A 26,880-nucleotide genomic window follows, 5' to 3' on the forward strand; every position below is an offset into this window, starting at 1 on the left:
TTGTTGGTTTTTGCTACCTGTTTTCCCCACGGCCATACATTAAATTCCTGGATCTAGTTTTCCTATGGACAGCTAGCTTTCCCCCCACATTACGTGCCGAGGCGAGGAAAAGAGGGCGAAGGCAGCGCGGGCGGGGATCCCGCGCCTATGCCACTAATGCTGCTGGACTACAACTCCCGACATCCCTCACTCGATGCTGCGATGGCTGATGGGAGACGGAGTCCAGCAGCAACAACTGGAAGCCCACAGCTGCCCTTTCCCTGGTGGCTACAAGAGACCCCAAGTCCTGTTAAGACAAATGAGTGTCTGCAGTCATTCAGTGTTTCTCAAACTTTGGTCGCCAGCGGCTACTGGACTCCCTTGATGTCTAGCTGGCAGGACCAGCGGTCAGGAATGATGGGAGTTGTAGTCCAACAACAGCCCAAGTTTGAGAAGCACAAAATAGGCCTGAAGGAGGCGGCACCGGCGCGTGCGCAGTGTAAGAGGCGGCTGGTGGGAGGGATGTGAGCGCGTGCGAGAGCGCACGCGCGGCGCCGCCGGAGCGACCGCACCCCCGCGCGGACGTGAGGCGCGTCAGGGAGGAATGGGGCCCGAGCTGGGCGAGCGGCGCCTGCCGCTCCGGCGCGTGGGCGTGGCGGCCCTGGCGCGTGCGCAGTGAAGCCGGGGCGGCTGGGCTTGCTGCTGCTGCTGCTGCTCCGCCTGCCCAGCATACAAACAGAGCCCCACAAGCAGAGGCCTCGCCGTGCCGCCTCTGTCGCCGCCGCCGCCATGTCCTCCCCTCAGGACTCGCTTCACCAGCACAACAACAACAACAACCCGCCGCCTGACGGGACGCCCGCCGAGGCAGGCCTCAACAGTGAGTGGGGGCGGGAAGGGGGGGTCTTCTCTGGAATTGCCGTCGCTGACGCCTTCCTGGCTCCTCGGCCCGGAAGCCACTTGGCATCCCCTCAGGTGGCGGAGGGACCACCTCAGCAGGACCCCCCCCCACATGCCCTCCTGGATTGGTTGGCAGAGGGGCCGCGCGAGAGGCGGTTGGCCAATGGGGGGGAGCTGGCGGGGCTGAGGGGGGCGGGGCCTGCAGTGGAAGGCTGGTGGGGAGAGGGCGGGGCGGAGGAGGGGGCAGGAATTTGGGGAGGGGGAGAGGGGGGCGCCGGGAAAGGGGGGGGGGCTTGGAGCCGAGGAAGGGCACCTGGCACCTGGGAGGGGGGGGGGCAAAGCTTATTTGTCTATTTAATTAGAGTTCGCATCCCTCAAGGCGGCTGGGGTGCAGCCCTGGCCCAAAAGCCTCGCCACTTCCAAAACACCAGCATGTGCTTTTGTTTATGTGGATCTACACGTTTTGTGCCTCGGAGCTTCCTAGTGTGATTAACTCCTGCTGAAAAAATAGCCACCACAAAATATGTAAAACAACGATCTTAAAATATACACATATGTATTCTTCGTTTTCTACTTATCAGCTGCTGCTACGTTTTTGTTTCTTTAATAATTAAGTTTTATTATGTTAGGGGACGCTGTTTCACAGCAGTTTTGCTGCCAGTGCTGAGATAAACTTTATTTCTTTTTTGATAAAGTGTGAAAGGGATTGTGGGGGCCTTTCTTTGTATCTGTGCCCCACTTCCCTGCCCCCCAAGCAATGAATGAATATTGGTACTTGGCTCCAGATGGATGCCTGGTTGTCTGTCTGAGGTACAGTACTTGGATCCCTCGCCTCCTTGGAAATGAAAGGAGCTGGGTGTTCAACAGCAGTGGAACAGTGATCAGGAATAAAGAGGCAGGCTTTTTGAAAGAAGGAAGTTTAGGTGGTCACAGGTAGGAGAAAAATAATGGGCTGGAGATGACTATGGATGGAGCTGATGAGTTAAATTTTGGAAATTAAAGGGGGAAGTGGAAAGTATTGGAGTGTGGGAAGAATGGAATAGATCTTTGTGAGAGAAGGACTTATTGAATGGTCTATTCTTGTTTATTTACTGTTGTAGACAGAAAGAATTGGGAGGTTGGTGTTGCATTCCTAAACATACCTTGGAAGTATGGCTCATTGAAGGCAAATTGACTAAACTTGGTTTCAGTTGGGTTTATAAGTAAGTTTCAATAGCTGCAGGCAGATATGAGTGTGGCAGACGAGTCAGATGGTATGCCGTGAGAGATCTGTGAATTGGCATGTTTTGACAGGGTGAGCTAATTTAGTTGCTGGCTATCTCAAATAATTGGGATGCTGGGGAACTAGCTAGAGTGTGAGAATGAGTTTATTCAGTGGCTGAGTCAATATTACTGACGTGTGCTGTTTTTCTCTTATATCCGGGGTCTGTCAGCTGGTCCGGTGTAACCTTTTGTTTGTGGATCAGGATGGAGGAACATCCAAATAGCTTTGGCTTGGATTTCATAATACAGTAGTGAAATTATTCTTGATCACCTCACATGCATGGCGATTTCATATATATGAACTAATGATTTAAAAGATGGCTAGCCTGAAAGCAGCATTCTTCTTCCCTGCCCTCTCCCAGCCCCCAGTATACCTGACAAGTTAATCTGAAAGGCAGTTAATCTGCTCTTCTTAAAACATATGCCTATTGAATGAGTCCACTATCATACATACAATTATTCCTTAATAAGGTTTTTGAGGATTGTAGTTAAAATTCTTTGAGACCATGCATTATCAAAGTTCATTTTAACATGTATATGTTGTATTTTGAACTTCACACAAATAAAAGGTATTCTCACATTTGCTTAGTATTGTAAACTATTTTAAAAATTATATTAAAAATCATTAAGGCAAAATTGCATGTGAAACGTTTATAATCTGCCCTTTATCAACCAGTGATCCCAGTGAGCAAAATATGAAAACCACAGTGAACAATTTCATCAGAATCAAGTCACAGGGCAGATAAAGAGACCATCTGGATCACTGTTCTTGTTACGACTTGTGCCTGGGTCAAGAAGGAAGGCCACACTGATAGTTAAAAACATAAACTCAGAATTGGTCTCCCAACCCATTCAGCTTTCTTGTTTAAACAACCTGTATTTTCTAAGATGTTTTCAAGACATGAAATTCATCTCATGCTACAATCTTACTCCTTCAGCCGTTGTCCGAACTCCTGGAATTCAGCCTGAAACTCTTACAGTGCTTTACAAAAGTTCTGTCTGGTTATTTTTCAGGAAAGTCTTCTGATGTGGAACACCCATCCTGCTGCCCCTTATATTGTGTTCTAGAGTGTATTTATGGTATAAGCAAGAGAGATTAGTCTTAATTTGAACTTGGAAAGTCACAAGAAGACATAGGAGAGAAGGTTGTTTCTCAATATATTTTGCTTCAAGCACCTTCAACACTTGGAATTATGCCTCAAAACTTAGGGGTAACTATTGCAAATGTAGCATTTTTGTAGTGTTTGTAGTGGGATTCAAGAAGCTTGGGCTCTGTTCAGACATAATGACCTCAATCAAAAAAGCCCAGTTTTTTAAAGGGGATAACTGGTGTGTGCCTATCTGCCTTGCACCTCATGCTCAAATTCTGGTTTGTAGTCTGAGATTAAACTACAAATTCTCAGTTTGGATGTAATGGGAAACTTTTATTTAACAAATCCTAAAGCTCTTAACTTGTGTGAGGGATGAGGGAGTGCATGGACATGGAACAATGCTTGTTATAATAAACCATGATTTATTAGACTGAGATTTTTGGTCTGAACTGCACCTTAGGTTTTAGCTTAATCAAACACCTGCTGTAGTAACACACTTTTGGCCAACTCTCTGACAGTCCTCATTACTGTCTGTAACCTAGTCAGTGGACAAAAGTGTTTTACAATCTGTAATCCCTTCATCCTCACTGTGATAGATCACTGTTGTTCCCATTTTATAGTAAGGTGAGGAAATAATACTGTGAGTGTTGTTTTGTCCACTGACGGTGATGCTGAAATTCTACAGGTTTCAGAAAGCAGCTAGAAAAAGTTATACAGTTTGTGTCTTTTTTAAAATTAGCTCCACAGTTCATGTGTTTCATACATGGTGACTGTTCCTTTATGATAAAGATGCACATCTGCACTACTTTTGTGTCCCCATCATTTGAAAACACATTGAGGGGGAAATGAACATTGGAAATTGCACAGGAATTGAACCCGGATCTCCCAGATTCAAGTTTGACTCATGTTAGGCACAGTGACTACTAGTTAAAATGGTATCTTAAGTTTTGCTTCAAAATACTATTTATGTTATGATCCTTGGTTTTCTGATGATCAGAGCTGAAAAAGTCCTAGGAGATTTTAGAAATATTTTTGATTATTTTTTTCTGTAAGTATGTACAGTGGTACCTCGGGTTAAGAACTTAATTTGTTCTGGAGATCTGTTCTTAACGTGAAACTGTTCTTAACCTGAAGCACCACTTTAGCTAATGGGGCCTCCTGCTGCCGCTGCCCCGCCGGAGCACAATTTCTGTTCTCATCCTGAAGCAAAGTTCTTAACCTGAGGTAATATTTCTGGGTTAGCGGAGTCTGTAACCTGAAGCGTATGTAACCCGAGGTACCACTGTAATACAAGCCTTGCTGTTCCAGCATTCTGATTCCCAGTGTGGTTAGACAGATTCTTCTGGGAAAGTTACAAGCAAGGCATATATGCAAAAATATTTACTGGCTCTAGCACTTGCTATTTAGAAGTATACTATATGCTGGGTAGCTCCATGTTACGATCATGTCTTGCCCACCCGCTGCCAGAGCGGGGTTTCCTTGGGGTGGCACTGGCAGCAGCAGGTGCCTCCGGAGGGCTTGGGGAGCAGCAGCGGTTGTGCAATGTGAGTGCTGACAGTTGGCAGCCTTCTGGTGCCTTTTGCTGCAGTGGGGGGGGGGTGTGTGGCTCTTGCATGCACTCGCAGCAGTGAGCATACTCAGTCTGTTGCTGGGAGGGGAGGCAATTGTCCTCCTGTGCCCAGTGATGTCAGTGCCAGCAGCGGGCAGCCTTGAGTCTCAGGCCAAGAATGGCAGCCAGACTTTTGGAGCTGTTTGCGAATAGAGAATCTTCAGGCACAAAATGCACCTGGTGGCCAGCTAATTTCAGGACCTGACTTCAGTGTCAAATGCACTTGCTTAGTGTTATCTATACAATTGATACCTGAACACTGCAGTGGTTCTCTGTTTAAAAAGTACAGGTTGAACATTTTGTCCTTGCTCTAGACTTGAGGCAGCAAAATATATTCTTTCTTGAAAGAGTCAGGATGTGTGTGCTTGTTTTAAGTCCTGTCAATCCAGACTGCGTCAGATTTTCCCAGATGTAGAAGTCCTTTTGAACAAGATTCATCTGATCATAGGGAAGGAACAGGATGCTGATAAAATTGTGCAGAAGGACTTCAAAAGCAAATGATGCATACAGCTCTTCCATCAGCTCCAAGCATAGACATAGAAGATACAGTGGCAATTTCTGTCAGCAGGAGTTCCTTGCATTTCCAGTGCACACTGCTCATAGACACACTCATTGAAGACACAGCATCAACATCTCCAACATGACTGATCACACAAGTAAACAACTATTAGCAGTTATTTACATGTGGCTGGTTCATAATGTGTGAATTTACTTTTAAGAAATAGTTCATAATGTTGCTCTGCTGATAAATGGAGAAGTATTATTTGGTGTCTGTGGACGTCTTCTTTCTGGTTATCTAAATTTGGCATGACTGCATATTTCTGCAAGTGAGTGATAAACCTTATGCTGTGTTTTAGTTTCATGGTTTCTGATGAAACATCTGCTGTTCAACAGGCTCCTGGGTAGAGTTGCAGATGAATGGCAACGGCAACGATAATGGAAATGCGAAAAATGGTGGTCTGGAACACGTTCCTTCTTCATCTTCCATCCACAATGGAGACATGGAAAAGATACTTCTAGATGCTCAGCATGAGTCTGGACAGAGCAGTTCAAGAGGTAGTTCTCACTGTGACAGGTAGGAATTCAAGCTCTATCAACTTCACTGTAATAGATACATTTTTCTTGAACCAAGTGCTGCCAGTTCAGTTCCTAGCCTGAATATAAATTGAATGTTTTTTATTCTTCTTTACCTCCTATATACATTTATTTTTGAACAAATAATCTTTCGCTACTATGAATCTATGGGCTGCAATTCAAATACTGTTAAATAATCCTATTGACTTCTGGAGGCTTCAGTCTTCAATTACTTAGATTTATTTCTGAATGACTGGAAAAGTTGCGTGTACCTGGGTGCTGTCCTTGTACATCCACATTTGAATATCAACTTAAAGTTTTGAGGGGGTTTTTATTAAAAAAGTAGAATATTTTTCAATCTTCTTAACTAGAAACTGGCTCAAAGCCACGTTGGTCAACTACTTCATCCTTTCATCTTGAGGCAGCTTCTTTGTGTTCAGCCACCTCTATGCCCCAAGTCACCCTCATCCCCTTGTGCAAACCTACAGGCACGAGTAAATAGGCTAACCCAAGTTAAAGATGACTGTCTTTGTAGTTTCAAGGAGTGTTTAAAGCCTACTAAGTAACAGGTAATAGGGAATAGCAACCCCACCCCCAAAATTATTTGTCAATCTGACCTAGAGGAACATTTTCTTGTTTCCAAATATGGTGCAAAACACAACTCACCCATCAAATCTCTCAAAAAGTCTTGGCAATCTAGCAGGTCTATGCCATACAGTATCTCTTCATGGCATTTTTGTAATTGTTATTGTAAATAAAAATGTCCTGTCGTAATTGCTTTCTCTGTCCTTTTTCTTGTTAACCCTTGGGCATGGGTTTACTTTTTCTGATAATGTTAAAACACCCTTCTATTTTACAGTACAGTGGTACCTCGGGTTAAGTACTTAATTCGTTCCGGAGGTCCCTTATTAACCTGAAACTGTTCTTAACCTGAAGCACCACTTTAGCTAATGGGGCCTCCCGCTGCTGCTGGAGCACGATTTCTGTTCTCATCTTGAAGCAAAGTTCTTAACCCAAGGTACTATTTCTGGGTTAGCAGAGTCTGTAACCTGAAGCATATGTAACCCGGGGTACCACTGTAATAAAATTTTAGAAAAAAATAGAAGTGTATTCTGAAGAAGTCATAGGTCCTACTATTATCATCCTTAGGTCCTACTATTGGTCCTAAATGGTCCTACTATTGTAATTAATACTACTAGTTGATTACATTAATCAATTTAAAGATGACCAAAGAAATTCTTCTATTTGAGTCTGTGTCAATGTGATATCCTTCCTTGGAGGTTTTTAAGCAGAGGTTGGATGGCCATCTGCCAAGGATGGTTTAGCTGGGATTCGTGCATTGCAGGGGGTTGGACTAGATGACCTTTGGGTCCCTTCCAACTCCATGATTCTGTGATGCAACAGAGTAGTTGTTCTTTTGCTAGGGAGACGAGCTGACCGGCTTCTGAATTTCAGAAATGGGTGTGGCCCTACTTTCTCACTGGAAGTAGATGATTAGGGGGACAGGCACCAACTACTCTAATAAAAGGAAGAGAGGATATGAACAGAGCTAGGTGGTCTCTGGGCAGCAATGTAAACTGTTTGGCTTTTGCTTTGCTGTTACGAGCATAGAGTTTTGAGTTTTTGCCCCTGAGGAAGCACAAGAAATCAAGTTCTTTGAATTTTTAATTTCTGAGTTAGAATCCAACATACATGCAAATGATTCTTTACAGTCATTTGTCCTAATTTCAAATGTACTAACATTTTCTTAATGGGATTTGCAGTACAGAAATAAATCTAATGGCGTTCAGTGTTATATAGTATTGCACCCTTCAATTGCAATAGTCTGATACATGCATTGGAAGCCAGCAGACACACTGGCAACCATGTTCTTTCCGCATTTTAGTTAATATGTGTCTGTCTTAAGTGAGTTTTTTGTTTATCCAAGTACCTCAGGGTTGTAAAATCTTGTAGGACCAAGCTAGTAAGATCTTGTGCTACTTTATCCAAGACCTACATGGTTGTTTTACGCTGTTCCAGAAATGGAGCTGCTCTCAGCAGCTTTTTCTGCCCTGTCCTCAATCTACATGTTCCCTGGATCTCCTGGTGTTACCTGGCCCTATATAGTACTACACAGGTTACATTCAGTACTTCTAAGTGCAGATAATTATTATAATTAAGTTCCATAACATTAGTAATTGTACCCTTTTATTCTAGCCCTTCTCCTCAAGAAGATGGACAGATAATGTTTGATGTGGAGATGCACACTAGTAAAGACAATAGTTCTCAGGTACTTTTTCTATCCATATGATACTGTTTGAGGTGAAGATGTTAAGTCTACCTGAAAGAGCAATTTAAGTTAAAACATGTAACCATATTTTCTACTGAGAACTGAAGTAAGAGCAGCATGCTTTTAAGTGGATTAGTAAGCAGAATTTTAAATTGTTTTCTAGCAATGAATCTTCAGTTGCTTTAACCTTTAAAAATGGCATAATATGCATTTCTCGGTTTTGAGTTGTTGAAAACACACTTCTGTTACGCATTCAGTGTGTAGTTTATAAAAAATCCTTAGGCTTAATGTTTTGTTCTGTCAGTGGCCTTGACCTTGTCAATGGCTCAGCACCTGAGATACTGCATCATATGATTTAAAGCATTGAGTAAAACAGTGGCATGGAACCTTTGGCCCATGGACTTAATAAGGCCTGGAAAGAGTTCTAATTTGTACACACACACACACACAGAGAGAGAGAGAGAGAGAGAGAGAGAGAGAGAGAGAGAGCGCGAGCGCATATGATGGAAGCTAAATGAAGGTACCAGATACAGGTCTGTGAGAAAGGAGTTCCCCAACTTATGTGCTGCTAGAGAGGATACCCTGTAAATAAGTGACAAGAACTGATGCAAATTAAATCAGTTTTAGTTGTTCTCACTTAAGTACATGGGTTGGATAAGAGGGTCAGAACTACTAATCTTTTGCACATCTTCCTATCAGTGCTGGGTAGTAACTACCGCAAGGAGTAGTTGAGTTACTAAGTTGCAAATAACACAAAATGCCTATTGACATAAACATAAGCAAATATATTTTCTATTTAAGATAAAACCAAAGAGAAAATAAATCCTTGAAACATCATGGAATTACACTTAATTTTACCTTACTTAAATTTGTGAAGTTGCTCCCTGTTTATTTTCAGTCTGAAGAGGAAACATTAGAAGGGGAGAAGGAGATGGACATTTTGAAGAAAAGTGTTGATTGGGTATCGGACTGGTCAAGTAGACCTGAAAATATTCCTCCCAAGTGAGTTGAAATCTTTACTAATCAATGGTCCTTTGCTTAGAAGGAAATATTGTTGTATCAGAATATAAAGCTTTGTGGTGGTGCTGTTTTTAAGGGATTACAGTGGTACCTCGGGTTAAGTACTTAATTCGTTCCGGAGGTCCGTTCTTAACCTGAAACTGTTCTCAACCTGAAGCACTACTTTAGCTAATGGGGCCTCCTGCTGCTGCCGTGCCGCCGGAGCATGATTTCTGTTCTCATCCTGAAACAAAGTTCTTAACCTGAAGCACTATTTCTGCTTTAGCGGAGTCTGTAACCTGAAGCGTATGTAACCTGAGGTACCACTGTACTGTAAGAAGTGCTCTCAAGGCTTTTAGCAAAAATAGTTAAATTCTGTACCTTGTACCTTTTTTCTGGAAAATATGGGAAACAGTGCTGCTTGCTCCCCACCACCCTGGTGCACTTGTGCTGCTGCACTCTTCATAGGATGCAGACATAACATATGAAAAGGATCTAGGGGCCTTAGTAGACCACACCTAGAGTACTGTTTCCAGTCTGGGCAACACAGTTTAAGAAGGATAATGACAAACTGGAATGTGTGCAGAGGAGGGTGACCAAGAGGCTCAAGGGTCTGGAAACCAAGCCTGATGAGGAATGGTCGAGGGAGTGGTGCCCTTCCTGTGGAACGCCCTCCCATCAGATGTCAAGGAGAGAGAGAACCACACAACTTTTAGAAGACATATGAAGGCAGCCCTGTATTGGGTAGTTTAGTTTTTAATGTGTGACTTTTATTATGTTTTTATATGTACTGGAAACCATCCAGTGTGGTTGGGGAAACCCAGCCAGATGGGTGGGGTAATAATAATAATAATAATAATAATAATAATAATAATAATAATAATCTTGTCTGTAATGGTAAAATAATGCTGATGTGTGTCTCATGAATGGTACGTTGCGTGGGGATTTTAAATGTGGTATCCCTAGTGCATATATTAAAAGTAGGAGATAGATAACAGTATCTCTCTATCTGAAAAAGGAATGTTATTTCAGGCCTCCCCATCTCTTCAGCTACTGCTCCCATGTCTTCTGAATCAGAGTGAGATGACTTTCCCAGAAGCTTCCCAACTCTTAGATTTTGAGATTGCTGTCTGTTGTGCTTTTTAAAATGCGTCCAGTTCAGTGCTTTCTATGAGATGCCATCCATTTCTTCTTTTTTGAAGGGAATTTCACTTCAGACATCCTAAACGAGCTGTTTCTTTAAGCATGAGGAAGAGTGGAGCCATGAAGAAAGGGGGCATTTTCTCAGCTGAGTTTCTTAAGGTTTTCATTCCATCTCTGTTCATATCTCACGTTTTGGCTTTGGGACTAGGGTAAGTACTAGCACATATATTTAGCTTTTATCCGCATTGGATTAGAAAGTATATTTATATGGGGGAATTTACTCATCAATTGCTTTGGGATGTTTTAAGGGAAGTGATGCATATAATTTACTACAACTATTTAAATTTATATCCTACCCTTCCTCCCAAAGGAGCCCAGGGTGACAAACACACAAACAATAAAACAAACAATAAAACGTCTCAGAACAATTCCAATGCAGATGCAAACTGAGTGAATAAACTCTTGGAGATTTGTACACTTTAATTACTTTCAGCAGTTTTGAGGGTAACCCAGTAGAGATTCCATTGTATTTGGAGAAAGAATAAAAATAATTTTACATACCAAGGAGAACCCTGTGAAGCAATACAAGATGTTCATTTGATCAGCCAGATCAGAAGAGAAGAATGTTATAGAAGTAAACTCAGTGACTGGAAAGCAGGGGGAACCCTCAGATATTTCACATAACATTCTGTTGTGTTGAGTAGCTACTGTCTTTTTGTAAACTACTTTGAGGTTTTTTTACATTCAAGCGGTGCACAAATTTTATGAAATAAATAAATAACTTTAATCCTGGGAAGAATCAACTATTGATGATAACAATATGCTTTCTTTAGAAGATGTGTTCATTCCAGTCTGATGAGTTGTGTGAATTAGTATTAAACTGCATTAACATATTTGTATGATTGGTAGATGTTAGTCTTATTACTTTAGCTGAGCAAAACCTTAAGCATAATGAGAATTTCTAAGGCAACATACTTTGCTTTGTGCTTCCTTTCAGTATCTACATTGGAAAACGACTGACCACACCTTCAGCTAGCACTTATTGAAAGAAGTGGTGCACAAACCCTGGAAATCCTTGTAATCTGTGAAGGTGTTATTGTCACATTTGTACATCTTGAACTTGAGACAACTTTAAGCATGACCCCTTCCCAGCCTCCACCTTGTTTTTACATATCCAGGTTCCAGTAACTCTTGAAATTCAGTATTGTATTGGAACTCTGTGGAGGTGTCTCAATAGTCTCTTCCCTTTCCCTAGCCTTCCTCCACATCCTGCAAGACACATCAGAGTTGCCTAACAGAGTTTACAATTGCCTATACGTTGCAAGGGCTTCTTTCAGTGCAAAATGCCACCAGCAAATTATAATTTTATCAGTGATGGTGTTGCCTCCTCTACTACAGCAAGAAATAATCTGCACAGTGCATGCATGATTAAATTGTTGGGTATAAGAACCTCCAGCTTGTAAAAGACTCATAATTAACTGAAGTTGGTTGTAAAAACAAACAAAATCATTGGCAGTTTTGTTCTAAAGTGTTATTTTACAATTCTCTTGCCTAATGTTTTTAGCTTTTGGGAGGCAAAAGCTCACAAAATCAAAGCAGGATAAAAATTGATTAATCAGCAACTTTTAATACTGAGTAATACTTGTCTTTTCTATGAAGTAGTGAATTAATTTCTGGTAGGAAAAAACCTGTCCAGCATCTAGAAATTGTTTTTAGAAAGAACTGCATTATTTGCATGTGAAGAAGCTTTTAGTATTCCTTAGCATTTTACTTAACAAAAGGTTTCCTTTTAAAAGTAGTTTAACTTGAAGTATTTTTGAAGTATTTAGACTCCATGTAAAAGGAGATTTTACTTGTTTTGGAACCACTTGCAAATTTACAAATAGATGATTGTTTCAGTAGCTACTTGAGGCATTCTTCCTGGAAATAGTCTTGCAGTTGTGTAAAACACAATTTATGAAGCTCTGAGCTGTCTTCTGTGGTTGAGTTTCATTACTCCCATTTTCCATGGTTTATTGTTGAATGTCCCTTGGCAATACCTGAAATCCTAAGGTCCTTAGTGATATCTTGTATAGCTAGATGGGAATCTTGCTCATGGGAACACTCAGCCTTTTCCTCCTTCAGATACACTTTTTTTTTCCAAAATGTGAAGCTTAGTTCCAAATGGTTTCAACACATGTGGGCAGACGAATGCCCCTAAATAGATTTGTATTGGATTTTGGAACACGTAGCATGATTCTGAAGGATAGAATGCTTTGTTTTATATCTATATAATATGATATGAATGATGAACTTTAATACTGCATATTTAGGGAACCATTACTAATTTTAAAACTAGTGAAATTCCATTGAAATAGAATGTATTAGATTGACAGCAAAAACACCCAAAATATAAGTTGGTGAACCTTTGGAAACAGGTACTCTGTTTTTCTCTTTGCATCAGATCTCCAAGTAGGCAGTGTAAGCAGGTGGCCAATGCCAGCGAAAATAGTCATGAAGCAGAGTGAATAAGCATGAAATCCATTTCTAAAGTATATTTGTTTCAGTCTTTGTTTCTGTAACACAACATGCTTACTTTATTTTTATTTTTTACTATTCTGTGGTAACATCTGGGTTTCCCTTTGCCCCCCCCCCCCTTAGGCTTTGAATGATAGCACTTGTACTACTTGCAACTGTGTATTTATTTCCTGTGTGGATATGGGGATATTTTTGAAGTGATGAAACATAGTAAGGAGTTTAAAACAATAACATCAAACTGACAAACCTAGCTAGGGTTAAAAGTCTGACAGTACTTTCAACATTGAATATTGTACCCTGTTTTGTAACACAATTGCAACATGGCATAATGTATATTAAATTGGGACCATGTTTGTTTTAAAACAAAATAAAGCTTTGCTCCTTTCCAGATTACATGATAATTAATCTGCAGAACGCTGTGTGATAAATGAGCATATCTATATTTTGGGACTTCTGTACTATTACTCAAGCAGCTATGAGATTGAAATTGCTGGTGGAGAAATACCATTGGCGTTTTAATATCTGATCACTGTTGGGCTGTTTTCATGTAATGATACAAAGCAGTATTTATCGATATGCAACTACAAGCCTGAAAGACCATGACTTTTTGTTGTTCTATGGAATGGACCAGATTATTATTAATTTGAAAAGGGGTAGTAACTATAAAGCTTTGTTAATTTAAATATTGTTAAATAGCTTTATACCTGTTTACAGTTGGGGGAACTGCAGGCCTCGTTATTCAAATGATCGGTGAGAAACTGGGCTTGAAATATTTGTACATAGGATCAAGCAGAAATGCATAAACTCGCACATTAAAGAAAATGCAGTGGGCTGAACTGCAACACTAATAAAACAATACACCTATTTACTGTTCCTTTTTTAAAGTGAAAACTTAAACTTTGGAAATAACTTTAAAAAAAGACACATCACTGAAATAATTGGAGTTAACTGAGCCAAAGTAATGCATTCTTCATATTTAGTTAGCACTTTGTAACATTATTATACAGTTTACAGTACATGTATAAGTTGTAGCTATAAGCATTTTGTGCCATTAAAGCTGTCACAAAACTTGAGTTTCTGCTGGTTGCTTTTTACCAATTATTTCCACCCCCCCCCATAAGAATTTTTGGATAACTGATCATTGTGCATGTTGGACGCATTCTTGGGACCATGTTATACTATATATTTTTAGGTGTGCATCCACTTTAGGTACATCTAAACATGCAAAGGATTAATGTGACAAGAACATGACTGTAAACATGTATTATGTAACTCTGCTTGCTGATGAGCTGGAATTGGCTCCATCACTTAGAGCATACATGTTTGGTTTGCTTGTCCGTATTGTGTGAAACTGCCCCAGTGCGTATTCTGACTTGAGGCATTTTACCATGAACTGCTTGTTTCAGAACACATACGCTTATTGCTTCATTTTATATTCACCTGACAAAGAGCTCCCAGAACTTCTCAAAACCAACTTTCACATGTGGTTGAAGTGACTTTGCATCCTCATTCAAAGTTTTGCTCAGTGCTTAGAGCTTGCATGCCTATCAATTTCAATCCAAAATATTCACAAAATCCTTTAATTATATTGATAAAAGGAAAGTGAAATGGTTTGCGCACACATTAAAAAATACTGGTAATGTTTAAATTTATTTCCCCCTGTGATTATTTCCTCATACATTGACTTGAAAGTGACATTTTTCAGATTTAAGATTATTTTCATCATTGCAATAATTTGCTAAAATTTCATCTAGGAGAAGTATGGAAACTGGACTGATCACTCTGAGACAGAATTAGTGGTGTTGCAAAGGTATGGCAGAATAAAGGTAAAGGTACACCTGACCACTAGGTTCAGTCGCAGACGACGCTCGGGTTGCGGCTCTCATCTCGCTCTATAGGTAGGTCAAGGGAGCCGGCATTTGTCCACAGACAGCTTCCGGGTCATGTGGCCACCATGACTAAGCCACTTCTGGCAAACCAGAGCAGCGCACGGAAATGCCCTTTACCTTCCCGCTGGAGCAGTACCTATTTATCTACTTGCACTTTGATGTGCTTTCAAACTGCTAGGTGGGCAGGAGCTGGGGTGCAGCAAGTTTCTTTACTTCATTCTGGAAGTGAGTCTGAATTGAATTGTTCCTTCACAGCTTGACAATGTTGTCGGCATGAAATCAGGACGCAGATGTTGTGATCAAGACAAAGTTATTGAACAGATTGTTAGTCCAGGACTCTTCAGGCTTCTCTGCAATATGCATTTCAGCATACCTGAATGCACACATGTGCAAAGTGCATATAATTTCATTTCTATAACTTTGATGGTAGCACAAAGTGTCCTCCTCACCCACCCCCATTTTGGCACCAACTGTTGAGGGAGGTCAAGGGTTGTGGGAACATACTTTCCTGCTCATTTTTTATCATAGCAGAATGAGGAGCTTTGGTGTTTCTCTTGAGATCTGGAAGCACATTTAAAAAAGGGGGGTTGTATCCATCTAATTCGTTGCACGTGTAGAATGACTTTTACAACAGTGAAGGAACTTGCTCCACCACCACCCGGTGCTTTTACCACCAAATCTTCTCCAGAATGGAACCACCTGGAGCAGATTTGGGGAGTCCTATGGCTCCCTCGGCCAGTTAAGCGAGATGAGCGCCGCAACCCCAGAGTCATCTGTGACTGGACTTAACTGTCAGGGGTCCTTTACCTTTTTACAGTTATAAATGGTTAAAATCACTGTTTGTTCAGGAGAGGAATAATTTATTCTGGTCTGGCTTTACATGATACATGGAGACCTCACCAAGATATATTCTTGGTATGGAGGAAAGATTGCTCAGTTCAACATGAACATACGAAACTGAGCACTGGAGTTTCTGGCATTATCTTTGTATGAGCAGTGCTTGAGCAGAAACATTTCCTATCACCTGCAATCCTTAACATGAGATACCTAAAACCATGTTCCTTCACATGGTTGGAGATATAATGTTGGCACTTGCCTAAGATGTTTCCTTGACTCCAACGCAACTGGAGAAGGCACTTGTTCCTCATCCTCAGTATTAATAGCTCATCAGCAGCTTCCAACGTATACCAGTAAACTGCTTGAGGTGTCTCACAAAGCAGTCAGCAAGTGACTTTCCACAAGTGTAGAAGGAGCTACTGTACTGCTGGTGTCGTACACAGCCCTGTAATTGCTTATATGCTGATTTGCAGGTTTATCTGCTTCCATTTACAAGATCCTGGCACACAGTTCTATGTCCTGCAAGATTAGGGCTAAAAATACACTAACCAGGAAGATCCCATGAAAAGTGTTCCTAGCATCCTATTAGTTCTTGATTAGTCAGCCATGGGACATGTAAAGGATGCTGAGTAATTTCCTCTTGGACTATCTAACTTCCTTATTGACATCAGAGTGAGTGACGTGAGATGTTAGGTGACACTTTTAATACTACAAAACTAGATTACGATTGGAATTGTGAAAAAGCATATCCTTCCTTTTAGGAGATAGTATTTCCAGGCTTTGTAGAGGCAGCTCTTGTTCTTGCAGATTAATGCTGGGGCTCCTTCATTTGTTTCAAGATGCTGCAGCCCATAGAACCCAATTCTATGAAAGGAAGTAGTCATGGCCAAACGTGACTTGCTTTTTTTGAGAAAGTAAATGCATGAGCTACAGTTCATTTTCTGTATGCGTTTTGTGACAATTTATCAGACATGGGAAGGATCTGCCTTTTTCTCCGCTTGCAACAACTGATTTTTGTCAGCCTCTTATTTCAAAGAAAACACAAAATGCTACAGTGACCACCAATGGAAGCTGCCAGTATTTCCCCTAGATCAGATGTGGGGGAAACTTTTGGGGGGGGGGGCGGATATTTCCTGAACTACAATTCCCATCAGCCTTAGCAAGCACGGCCAATGGCAGGGGTGATGGCAGTTATAGTTTAGCAACATCTGGAGGGCTAAAGGTTCCCCATACCTGTTCTAGAATGGAACATTCTGGGAAAATAAAATTACTGTTGCTAACTCTCTCCGTGTATGATATTTATTTCATTTCTATCTCCTTTAATATATAAAAATATTTCTTAGTGTGCAGAAAATGGAAAAACAACAAAAGTTACAAAATTCACAATAAAACCTATAAGGATAACACTATTCTTCCAATGCAGCTCCTCACTCTGCCCCCCTGAAGCTCCTAGTGCTCACCAAAATGCCACCCATCTTGATCTCACCCAGCTCACAGATAACCTCCAAACACTCAAAGGGCAAAGATTCCTGGAACATGCTGACATCAGCCTAGTCTCTCGCTCTAGGCTTGCTTTGATGGGCAGCCAGCAAGGTCAATGGATGGGTGTAGCCAAGTGGAGGCAGGGAGCGGCAATTCCCCCCCCCCAATAAAAAAAATGCACAGCAAATTGAGATTCTGCCCCTCCCCCCCAAAAAAAATCCTGACTATGCCCATGGAGCTGCCCAGAGCTGTCTCCCACTCAGCACTCACCTAGCTGCATTGCATGCACCCAGTTCCAGGCTCAGCTGGTTTGGTGAGTTTCCCAGGGGTGCCAAGGTTGGCAGATGGGACACCCTTCCACTCAGGGCATTCTCGTGGTTTTTGCATGTGTTTCCTCCAAGAGAAACAGAAACAAATGTAATGAAGGGCTATAAATGGTGGGGCACATACCAGCTTCAATCTCTGGCATATTGAGTTGGGCTGTAGAAAAGACCTGTCTGAAACAACAAAGAGCAGCTGCCAGCCAGTGTGGGCAATACTGCGCTAGAGAGCGCCATGGTCACGCTTGGAACATCAAAAGCAGCTTTATACCAATAGTTGCTACAAAACATGTGAACTGAAGAATGAAACAAATTAAATTATTAAATAATGAAAACAATGGAAAAAAGTAATATTGAAAATAATTGAAATCTCTTCCCCACCTTTTGCAGAGCTCTAATTTCTTTTTTTTGGGGGGGGGGGGAGATTGGATGTAGGTTGATAAATTACAGCTTGTAAAATAAACTGCTGACATGTTAATTCATAGTTTTATCACCTGCAGCATGGTTCCGAGGTGGAAAGGTTTATAAAATCTGGTTCTCCTTGTTCCGATGGGTTGGGCAAGCAGGAAATGCTCGTCATGCTCCTTTTAATTTCGTGCAATGTGGCAGAGCCTGCCCTCGTGTCCACCAGGATCTTCCGCACAAATGGCTGCTGGCACGGAGGGTGGGGTGGGCAGGGAGAGGAAACGGCTTAGCAGAACTGAGAGGTTTCCGCTTCCCTGTGGAATTTCTTGCTGGATTTCCTGGCGTGAGGGTGGGTAGGCACAAAAGCTTTCGCCATTGGGTGGGATTGCAGTGGGCTGACTAGTGATGTCACTCAGGAGGCCTTGCTTGTTCCTGAGCTTTTCCAGGCTGGGATCTGACATCCTTTGACTGAAAGAGACAAGAAGGGCTTGGTGCTGAAAGGTAATCAGCCTCCTTCCCAAGGCTAATCTTGCAGAGAACAGGACCACTTCAGAGCTTAAGCCAGAACACAGCAGGAATAAAATTAAGAATGACTGGCTGGGAAACCCAGGGGGGAGATCTGGTTGCAGGATTTCCTGACTTGACAGCACAGCTGCTCCCCACACAATTTTTCCTTGCAGTTTGTCTCTGGTTTGAACAAAGGTTTCCCCATTGTTCAGGCTATACAACTATGTTCTCTGCTGCACATTCTCTAGATCCTCATTCCTCTTTGTCTTCCCTGATCAGCAGATACCATCTTGGTCACGTGCAGAATATCCCGCCCAAAATGAGGACAAAGATTTGCATAAAATACACATATGCTAATTTATATTTATGCAGATTTAGAAATAATCACTACAATTTAAATAAAAGCATAATGCTATAGCGGGAAAGACTGTGACCAACTGACACATGTGCATGCTAAGTCTGCTTTGTTGTTATTTAGTCGTTTAGTCGTGTCCGACTCTTCGTGACCCCATGGACCAGAGCACGCCAGGTGCTAACAACGAAATAAATAATGTCAAATTCAAGGGCTCTGTTCTTCCTTATGGTTCTTTATCTTTAAACTAGACTTTAAACTAGACAAAGCCCTTGCAAACAGAGGACTGCCCTCTGAAAGCTCTTGAAATACCAAGCTGCCCTTTGTAAAATAGGACACATAACCATCCTAGTGTGTGGAACTTTATAGCACCAGTAACTTGCAAGGAGGAGGTTTTTTTTTTTTGCAAAAGTGCCAGAACCCAAAAGCAAACCCCCCTAAAGTGAGGAATCTAAAGGGGGGGGTAGCAACAGCTGAATGAGAACTGCCCCTGTGGTCACAAAGAAAAGCAGAAAATGAGTGTCATGGGAAGAGGATGTAAGATGGTGTGGCTGGCTGACTAGCTGGAATGCTGAACAGAAGCACCCCATACTGCAACATTTTGTTGCAGAGCCCACTTCTGATTGAATATTTTCAGTTCTGAAAAAATAAATATGCACATTGTAAACTGGCATGTTAGGGAGAAGGGTTCTAATTTCGTTTTCTACATGCCTAGGACTTTTGGGGATGGGTGAATAATGTAATCACGTGAGCTCCCCCTGCAGTCTGGAATGGTGTGGTTCAATCACAGGTTTACTGTGTCACAGATACCTGTAATTAGGCCTAAGTCTCAGCACATTCACGAGAACCTCCCAATAAGTATGTTCAGAACTGTGTTCTAAGGAGTGCTACTTACACACTTGTTTCTAGGCAGCATCCTAATGTGGAAATAAATACCCATCAGAACTACTGGATAGCACTGATCCTGGAACTGGGTGTACAGTAGTTTCTCACACAGGAAATAATCTCTCCAGTGGCGTAGCGTGGGGGGTGCAGGGGGGGCCGGCCGCACCGGGCGTAATCTGGGGGTTAGGGTTAGGGGGCGCAAATCCACGGGTTAGGGGGCGCAAATCCACGGGTTAGGGGGTGCAAATCCACGGGTTAGGGGGCACAAATTACTTGCCTTGCCCCGGGTGCTGACAACCCATGCTACGCCACTGAATCTCTCCCAAGCAAAGAGGGATTGTTTTTTTCAAAGGATGATAGAGAGGAGCATAATGCAGGGATCCCTAATCTTAAAACAAGGAAATCTCTGGCGATTATTGACAGCATCCTGTGACCTCTATGGCGAGTGATGAAAACACGGTTGGTAGGTCACACATGACTGATATTTATGTAGGCAGGCAGGCAGGGAGCCAAGAAACTGTAATGATGGTCTCTGGAGGCCGTGCTGTGAGATCAGAATGCTGTGCAGACAAATAATGCATGATTCTAACTGGGGCCTCTCTTAGGAGCTTCCAGAGATTTCAGGCTGCACTACAGTCTGGCATCAGCATTAACATCCTCTCTCCCAAGGATCAAGTTGCCACAGGGCAGAGCTAGCGCCAAATGGCTTAAATGGTAAATTGGTAGATTTTGATTGAACACTAGGAGAGCAATTTGACAATGGAACCAGTTACCAAGAGGGATGGCAAGTTCTCCTTCCCTGGAGATCTTGCCTACCACCTCAAGTGTGTGGTCACCAGTGCTGATGCATAGAGTGCTGGTGACGTCCTGAGCCAAGGTGTTGGCCTTGATTAGGCTGGTGGTAAGGCCAAACTCCCCACAGGCTTGGGCAAAATGATTGATGAGTCTCTGTGGAGTTTCCTGGGCGTGTGTTGTCAAGGCTGTGGTTTGCTTAAACAATAGTTAATGAAGAAAGGTCAGGTTCATCATAAACAGTATATAAACTATAGTTTTAAAAAATCCACAGTTCAGATGTTGTGTGGAACCGTGGTTTGTTTTAAAGTGAAAATGGAAGCTCTCAGTTTGAAAGAGAGGGAGAGGAGTGGGACACTGCACAAGTTCAAGACTTGTTGCAGCTCACTTTCATAAAAGGACGCCTTGGTTTTTCATTACACCTCAAGCGGGCCTGTTACTTAAGATGCAACTACTGCAGGACATAGGCAGAAAACTAAGGTGAGCCAATCAGTAAAGAACTAGAAGGAACACAAGGAGTGGGAAGTGATCATGCAAGCTCAGGCAAAAGACTCCAGGTGGCTGTGGAACCAGGGTACCTAACCTGTCACCCTTCAGTTATTATTGGCCTTCTGTTCCCATCAGCCCCAGCCACAAGGCTAATGGCCAAGGACAAATGGGAGCTGGAGTCCATGTCCGGGCGGATTTTTACATTTTAAAGGAAATGTCTGGGTTTGGTGGTTCTTGTGGGCTCAGGCTGCTCTGCACACTGCAGCCGCTGCCAGCCTAAGCCGGGCAGACCCGTGCACCTGTGTCTGCACGCCTCTTTTCCTGGCTTGGGCCGGCAGTAGCTCAGGCTGTCCTCTTTTTTGTTCTTCAAGATAAGAGATGGCAACCCTACTCAGGAATCAAGAAGACAAGAAATTCAAAAACATTGGGAAATGTTTCATATGTTTATAAAAAAGCACTGTAAACAGGTCAAAACATTAGCGGGATTTAAAATACACTTGTATTGTAACAGAAAGTACAGATAATCTAGAAATATGAAAAATTGGAGAAGTATTGATATGCAGTTGAAAACAGAATTAATAGGACCCATGGTTGGGAGGGAAGTCATGAAATTCAGAGTAATCTCAACATGTGGAATTTTTATGATATTATGATGTAACTCTATTTTTTCTTTCTTTCTCCTTTGTTATTTTTTAAAAATTCTTTTATTTTCATTTTTGAAAATCAATAAATATCATTTTTTTTAAAAAAAAAAAAAGCTATGGCAACCCTAGGTGGTCAGTTACCTTCCTCACAGGTGGAGCCGTGCAAAGTGATCAAAGCCCCCTATTGGATCAAAGATGTTTCCTTACTGTAAAGGTTCAAGCCTTAGTAGGTACTAAACAAGTGCTTATACGGTTGCCATATTTTGAAGGGCAAAAAAGAGGACACAAAGAATTGTAAAGTTAGAAGGGACTCCAAGGGTCATCTAGTCCAACCTGTGTGCAATGCAGAAATCTCAACTAAAGCATCCCACATGCCCCACATGCCTTGGAGCAGCCTGTGCAGCCGCAAACTCCGCCACAAACTTCCTGGCGAGGAAGCAGGTCTGCCCCCCTCGCCCAAGCCCAAGGGGGGGGAGGGGAGTGCGCCCTGGGAACTCCAGACCTCCTCGCATTGGCGAGGGGCTTAGGCTGCTGCTGCTGCTGCCAATCTCCCTAATTTTATTGGCTCAAATATAGGGGGGGGGGAGAACAACTCCCATGACCAACCCCCCAAAGATGAACACCCCAAGATCACCCCCACCACAACTCCCATGACTGACCCCCCCAATACCAACCCCCCAAAGATGAACACCCCAAGATCACCCCCATCACAACTCCCATGACTAAGCTCCCCAAAGACGCATCACCCCACAGAACGACTCCCTCCGGGACCCCCCTCAACGCCTCTCCCCGGAGCCCCTCTTAAGTGGGGGGCCTCCTTCCTGTCTTTGCCCCCCCCGCCCCATGAGAAACAACCTATGTACCCCAGGGCGCAGGAGGAGGGAGGCCCCGCAGCCCTAAATGACAGACACCCCTCCCTCCCTCCCTCTCTCCCTCCCCCCCCTTGTGGCTCCCCCCCTGCCAGCAGAGATGGGGAAGGAGGAGGCACCCTAGAGGTCAGGTAAAATACTGTACTTCCATAAACACTTCCGGATGCCACTCGAAGCAAAGCGGGGCAGGGGAAGCTGGAGAAGGAAGGGGAAGGGGGGAGGCCAAGCGGCGTTCCGAGCAGCAGGCAGCTGGCCGCGCAACAAAGCGGTGTTCGCTTGGGAACCGGAAGCGTCCTCTTGTAGCAGCTGCGCTGGCCGCAGGGAGGAAAGTTTAAAAGGAGGGCGAGGAGCGGGAGGGAAAGAAAAAACCCCAGACATTTTGTCATATTTTAAAAATCCCCCCCCCCCAGACAGAAATTTTCACCATGAAAAAGAGGACGGGTCTGGGGAAATCCGGATGCATGGCAACCCCAGCTTTTTTCTTTTTTTTCTTTTTAATAAAAAAAACTCCTTCCTTATCGAAACCTTTTGAAATTGAAAAAGAATAGATTAAACGGTAGTGATTAGACGTGCATGAAAAACAAGCCTAGCGGTAAGAATGTGCACTTAACTTGGCTGGCAAAAATAATAATAAATATGCCATGTGAGGGAGCAAGCATGAAGAGGGACAGATAATTTTCCAGACAATAATAATTTTAGAGAATAGTGGATCATTGGAAGGAAATGACACCCTTGTTTGAAAAGAAATAATAGAGAAGCTGGCTTGAAATTGTGTTCTGCTGGTGATGTTGTTGATCACAGGGTGCTGGAACCGTGGGCTGCTGGTTAAGGCGGCTTCTCTAGAGCCAAGAGAGAGATTCGCCAAATGCGATAGGTTAGAATGAGGGAAAAGGGAACAAAATGGACTCCATTTAGCAAAAGCAGCATGTATGAAATTGGCCGACTATACCCTCCAGGGTAATTGATTAATTACTCTCATTGTATTAACTAGCATATTAAGTAAGGTTCGGTGCACTAAAAACTCATTAAGCAAAGGCAACTGAGGACAAGTACAGAGTCCCAGTTCAACTGGTCTTCATCAAGGATGCCAGCAAAGGTGCCTTGGATGGACTGTCCCAAGTCACCTGGCCTGCACTGCAGTTGGATCTACAAGAAGTGGCCTCCTGTGAGCCATTGTGCTTCTTGTTGAAGTGCCCTGACCCTAACCCAGCTGAGACTAAGGCCCCATTGTTCTGCTGTATTCAGCGTAGGGGAGAATCCTGCCCTGACATCATTAGTGCATTGTTCAAGCCATTAATAAATAACAAGAGGCTGTTTAGTTAGTTGTCCCAATGTCCCTTTGGCTTGGCTGCCTTACTGGCTCGCAGACCCATGGCTTCCACAGCAGATCTTCAGCCAAACATTCCCCCCCATTTTATGTTATGGTGGATTTAAGCAAAATGTTGACACTGAAACCAGCTAATAGAGATTGAAACATATATGTCCCCTGGAAGAAGAATTATAGCAAAGTGGTAGAACATCTGGTTTGCTTACAGGTCCATAGCTGTCAACTTTTCCCTTTTCTTGCAAGGAATCCTATTCGGAATAAGGGAAATTCCCTTTAAAAAAGGGAAACGTTGACAGCTATGTACAGGTCCCATTTTCAACATCTTCAAGTAAGGCTGGGAATGTCCCAGTCCAAAATGTTGAAGAGCTGCTGTTGATCAGTGTATTATGTCTGAGCTAGATGTATTAAATGTATGTACTGTAAGCGAGATCACTAAAGTAATGCAGATGGAATCCAGAGAGAAAGCTGCTGGTCACACTTTACTGGGTAAAAACTGAACAAAAACTGTGTATAACTTGGGGGGAAAGGAACAGAGAGGTCTTGGTTTTCTCACTTCAGGCCTTGGACAGAGCAGAAAGACATTCAACCAGACATACAGATGAAAACTCTTGAACTACTCAGCCAATCAGAGCACATGCTACCTCAGTAAACGTCATGCCCCTCTGCCTAGTTGCTAAGCAACACCTCTACTCATCCTCTTGGTTAGTTCACTTTAACACTAACAGAATGTACTCTAAAGTTATACACAGAGTGATCTCTGCTGCTGCACTTCCAACAGATATAAGTGTCCAATGTTAGTCATACAGAATGACATTTACAGCAACCTTTCAGGGCTGGTGTCAGGTCCTTGTCAGGGGCACACATCCCAGCAGGGTCCCACTGCTGACCCTGGAAACTAGAGAGACCATGAAAATGAAAGGGCAATATCAACAGCAAGGAGGAGGAAATGGAGCTTCTGAGAGTGGGGCTTACCTTGATGACATCTAGCCCAATGCCCCCACCTAAAAACCCAGAGCCAGATGAAATATTAAGAAGGCATCTGGAAGGGACAAAATAGAGATGGAGATTTACCAGACACAGCTCATAGTAAACTGAGTATTAGAGCATAGCTAAGAGGTTTGAACACTTTTGTTTGATGGTTTGATTCCATATACTGTACATATTGTGAGTATTGGGATGTGATGGCCTCATTCTGGGTCGCCTATCAGAAGTCATGTTGTTGTTTCCCACCCAGGACTGCTTGGATGAAATTCAAAGCCAGGCAGGGCATTTCAAATTGACATTAATTACACATAATTAATTTCCAATGCTGGGAGCATAATCCATAATGAATTATGCATGCAAGATCTGTAGCTACTCTTATGTTTGGGAACTGATCCTGTCTCTGTGTATGTGCCTGTGTATTCTCAAGTTAACTCCTAGTTCCTAACCTGCTTTAGAAGCCTGTGATTTATGCAGAGGGACTGTTGCTTTCCTGTTATTTTTTCTAACTGGGAGGAGGTCGCATCTCAGTCATAGTGCACCTCCTGCTATTAAAAAGTTGAAATAGAAGGCACAGCTGCTTTATATGTTAGCCTTCCTTGATATAATCTGCAACAATCAGAAAGACCAGAATGCAAGTCTACCTTCTTTGCAAGTAGTGAAATGAGGCTGGTTCTTTGTGTCCCAGTTCATAATGATACGGATCGGGAACGGGGGGGGGTACCTCCTCTTCCCCCCCCCCCTCTCCCGTGAACAACCGAGGCGATGACCTCAAGAGTATCCACCGCCAGTCCCCCTCACAGTTGCACAAGCACCACACTTCTCCCAGAAAACCCCTCTTTCCCTTCTTTCTTCCACGAGCGAAATAAGCTCAAATATATGAATATATTCTCCTATCTCTTCCTATGGCTATTTGCGCTCCATACTTAGAACGAGTAGACCGGGCGCTCCTGTATCTCCGCTTATTCCTATGGCTGCGTCTTAGCCAATCACAACCATGCATTCGTCCTGCAGGAGCTAGCTCAGGGAGCTCTTGCACGCCTCATTGAACCTACTGACAAGCTGCTGACGGCCCCCCACGGTGAGAACAATGGATCCGAAACCAGAGACCTCGTAAAACTGTCAAAATGTATCCATTCTTGCTACAATGTGTCCATTTTGTTTCCGCTTTTGATCACCAATACGGAATAGGTCAGAAGGCATAGGAAACCTTTAGAAATTGACATAAAATCAACCATAACTCCGATTTCTTTGCTCTTGGTGTCATTCAACTCAGCTCCCTTCGCACTCCATGATATGATCCCTACTTCCATAATCCCCAGAGCGACAGGGCACGTACACAGGAACTTCTTAATCCTGTCGGATCACCTCCCATAACCCTTCCTCCGGGCAATACCAGGTGGCAGACGATGCATATCTCTGGCCCTTTGTCCTGCCACCACCGGTACTTGATAAATGTTTACCTATGTGTATCTCTCGCTCTACATATTTCCCCCTCCCTTATCTCAAATGTTAATTAGTGTAACCCCACCTCTTCTCTGAGATATTCGTGACGTGTGTAATGTATTCATGATGAAATCCATGAAACCCAACCTTCCCATAATGAATTCATGACGTTTCATGCACTGTATTCTGGGACTTGGAGGGAACTTTTAAAAGTTTATGTCGCCCCATTCTCGGGGTTCAAATCTCGTCTTGAACCTGTTGGCCAATAAACTTGGATCTTCGTACTTTGCTCCTGCGTCCGGCTGAGCTTCTTTTTCTTCCGCAAAGACCCACGGACTTTGGTCCGATTGGCTGGGTGGCAGGGTAAATACGCACCCAGATTTTCCGTAACAGTTTGGCGCCCAACGTGGGGCTTTCAGCGGTTCTCCCGAGTTGCTGACCGGGGGCCCCGAGATCTTCAGCCGGCTCCGGGCCATTTTGCCTGGGAAGACCCTTTTGGACCTCCGGCCATCTTCCGGGCGGTAATCGAAAGCCCCAGGAGTTCAGCCGGGGAGCAAAGGGGATCCAGCCGGCTTGTTCATCGATCCCGGGATCGGATCAACAGAGAAGACTTGTGAGTATAGGAAAGAAATCCAGTGCACTGGTGGGAAAGGGGGTGGAATTCTCCTGGCAACCGAATTCTCTGCCCTCCTCTCTATCGCTTCTTCTCGCCTACCTCTTGGTCCGGTTAGTGAGAGAGACCGTGGACCGCCGCTCGACCCAAAAGGGGGGTTCTGAGCTCTATCCCTTTCTCTAAACTCTCCAGCCAGCCGCA

The 26,880-nt window shown here is 43.2% G+C and overlaps 1 protein-coding gene across 1 annotated transcript; it reads left to right on the forward strand.

Moving 5' to 3' along the window:
- Nucleotides 1-637: 637 nt before the first annotated feature.
- On the forward strand, nt 638-13,911 carry BNIP3L (BCL2 interacting protein 3 like). The gene is made up of 6 exons (XM_081891242.1): nt 638-856; nt 5,734-5,914; nt 8,110-8,182; nt 9,081-9,184; nt 10,384-10,533; nt 11,322-13,911. The coding sequence occupies exons 1-6, from the start codon at nt 769-771 to the stop codon at nt 11,368-11,370; spliced, it is 645 nt and encodes a 214-aa protein (XP_081747368.1). The 5' UTR covers nt 638-768; the 3' UTR covers nt 11,371-13,911.
- The last annotated feature ends 12,969 nt before the right edge of the window (nt 13,912-26,880 follow it).

This window comes from Podarcis melisellensis, assembly GCF_964234715.1.
Source record: "Podarcis melisellensis genome assembly, chromosome: 15".
NCBI lineage: Eukaryota > Metazoa > Chordata > Lepidosauria > Squamata > Lacertidae > Podarcis > Podarcis melisellensis.

Excerpts from the sequence above, each read along its gene's own strand:
- BNIP3L (XM_081891242.1), top strand. The coding sequence starts at position 769 with ATGTCCTCCCCTCAGGACTCGCTTCACCAGCACAACAACAACAACAAC. Across the intron at positions 857-5,733 it reads CGCCGAGGCAGGCCTCAACA|GCTCCTGGGTAGAGTTGCAG; the intron begins GTGAGTGGGGGC and ends GCTGTTCAACAG. Across the intron at positions 10,534-11,321 it reads GTTTTGGCTTTGGGACTAGG|TATCTACATTGGAAAACGAC; the intron begins GTAAGTACTAGC and ends GCTTCCTTTCAG.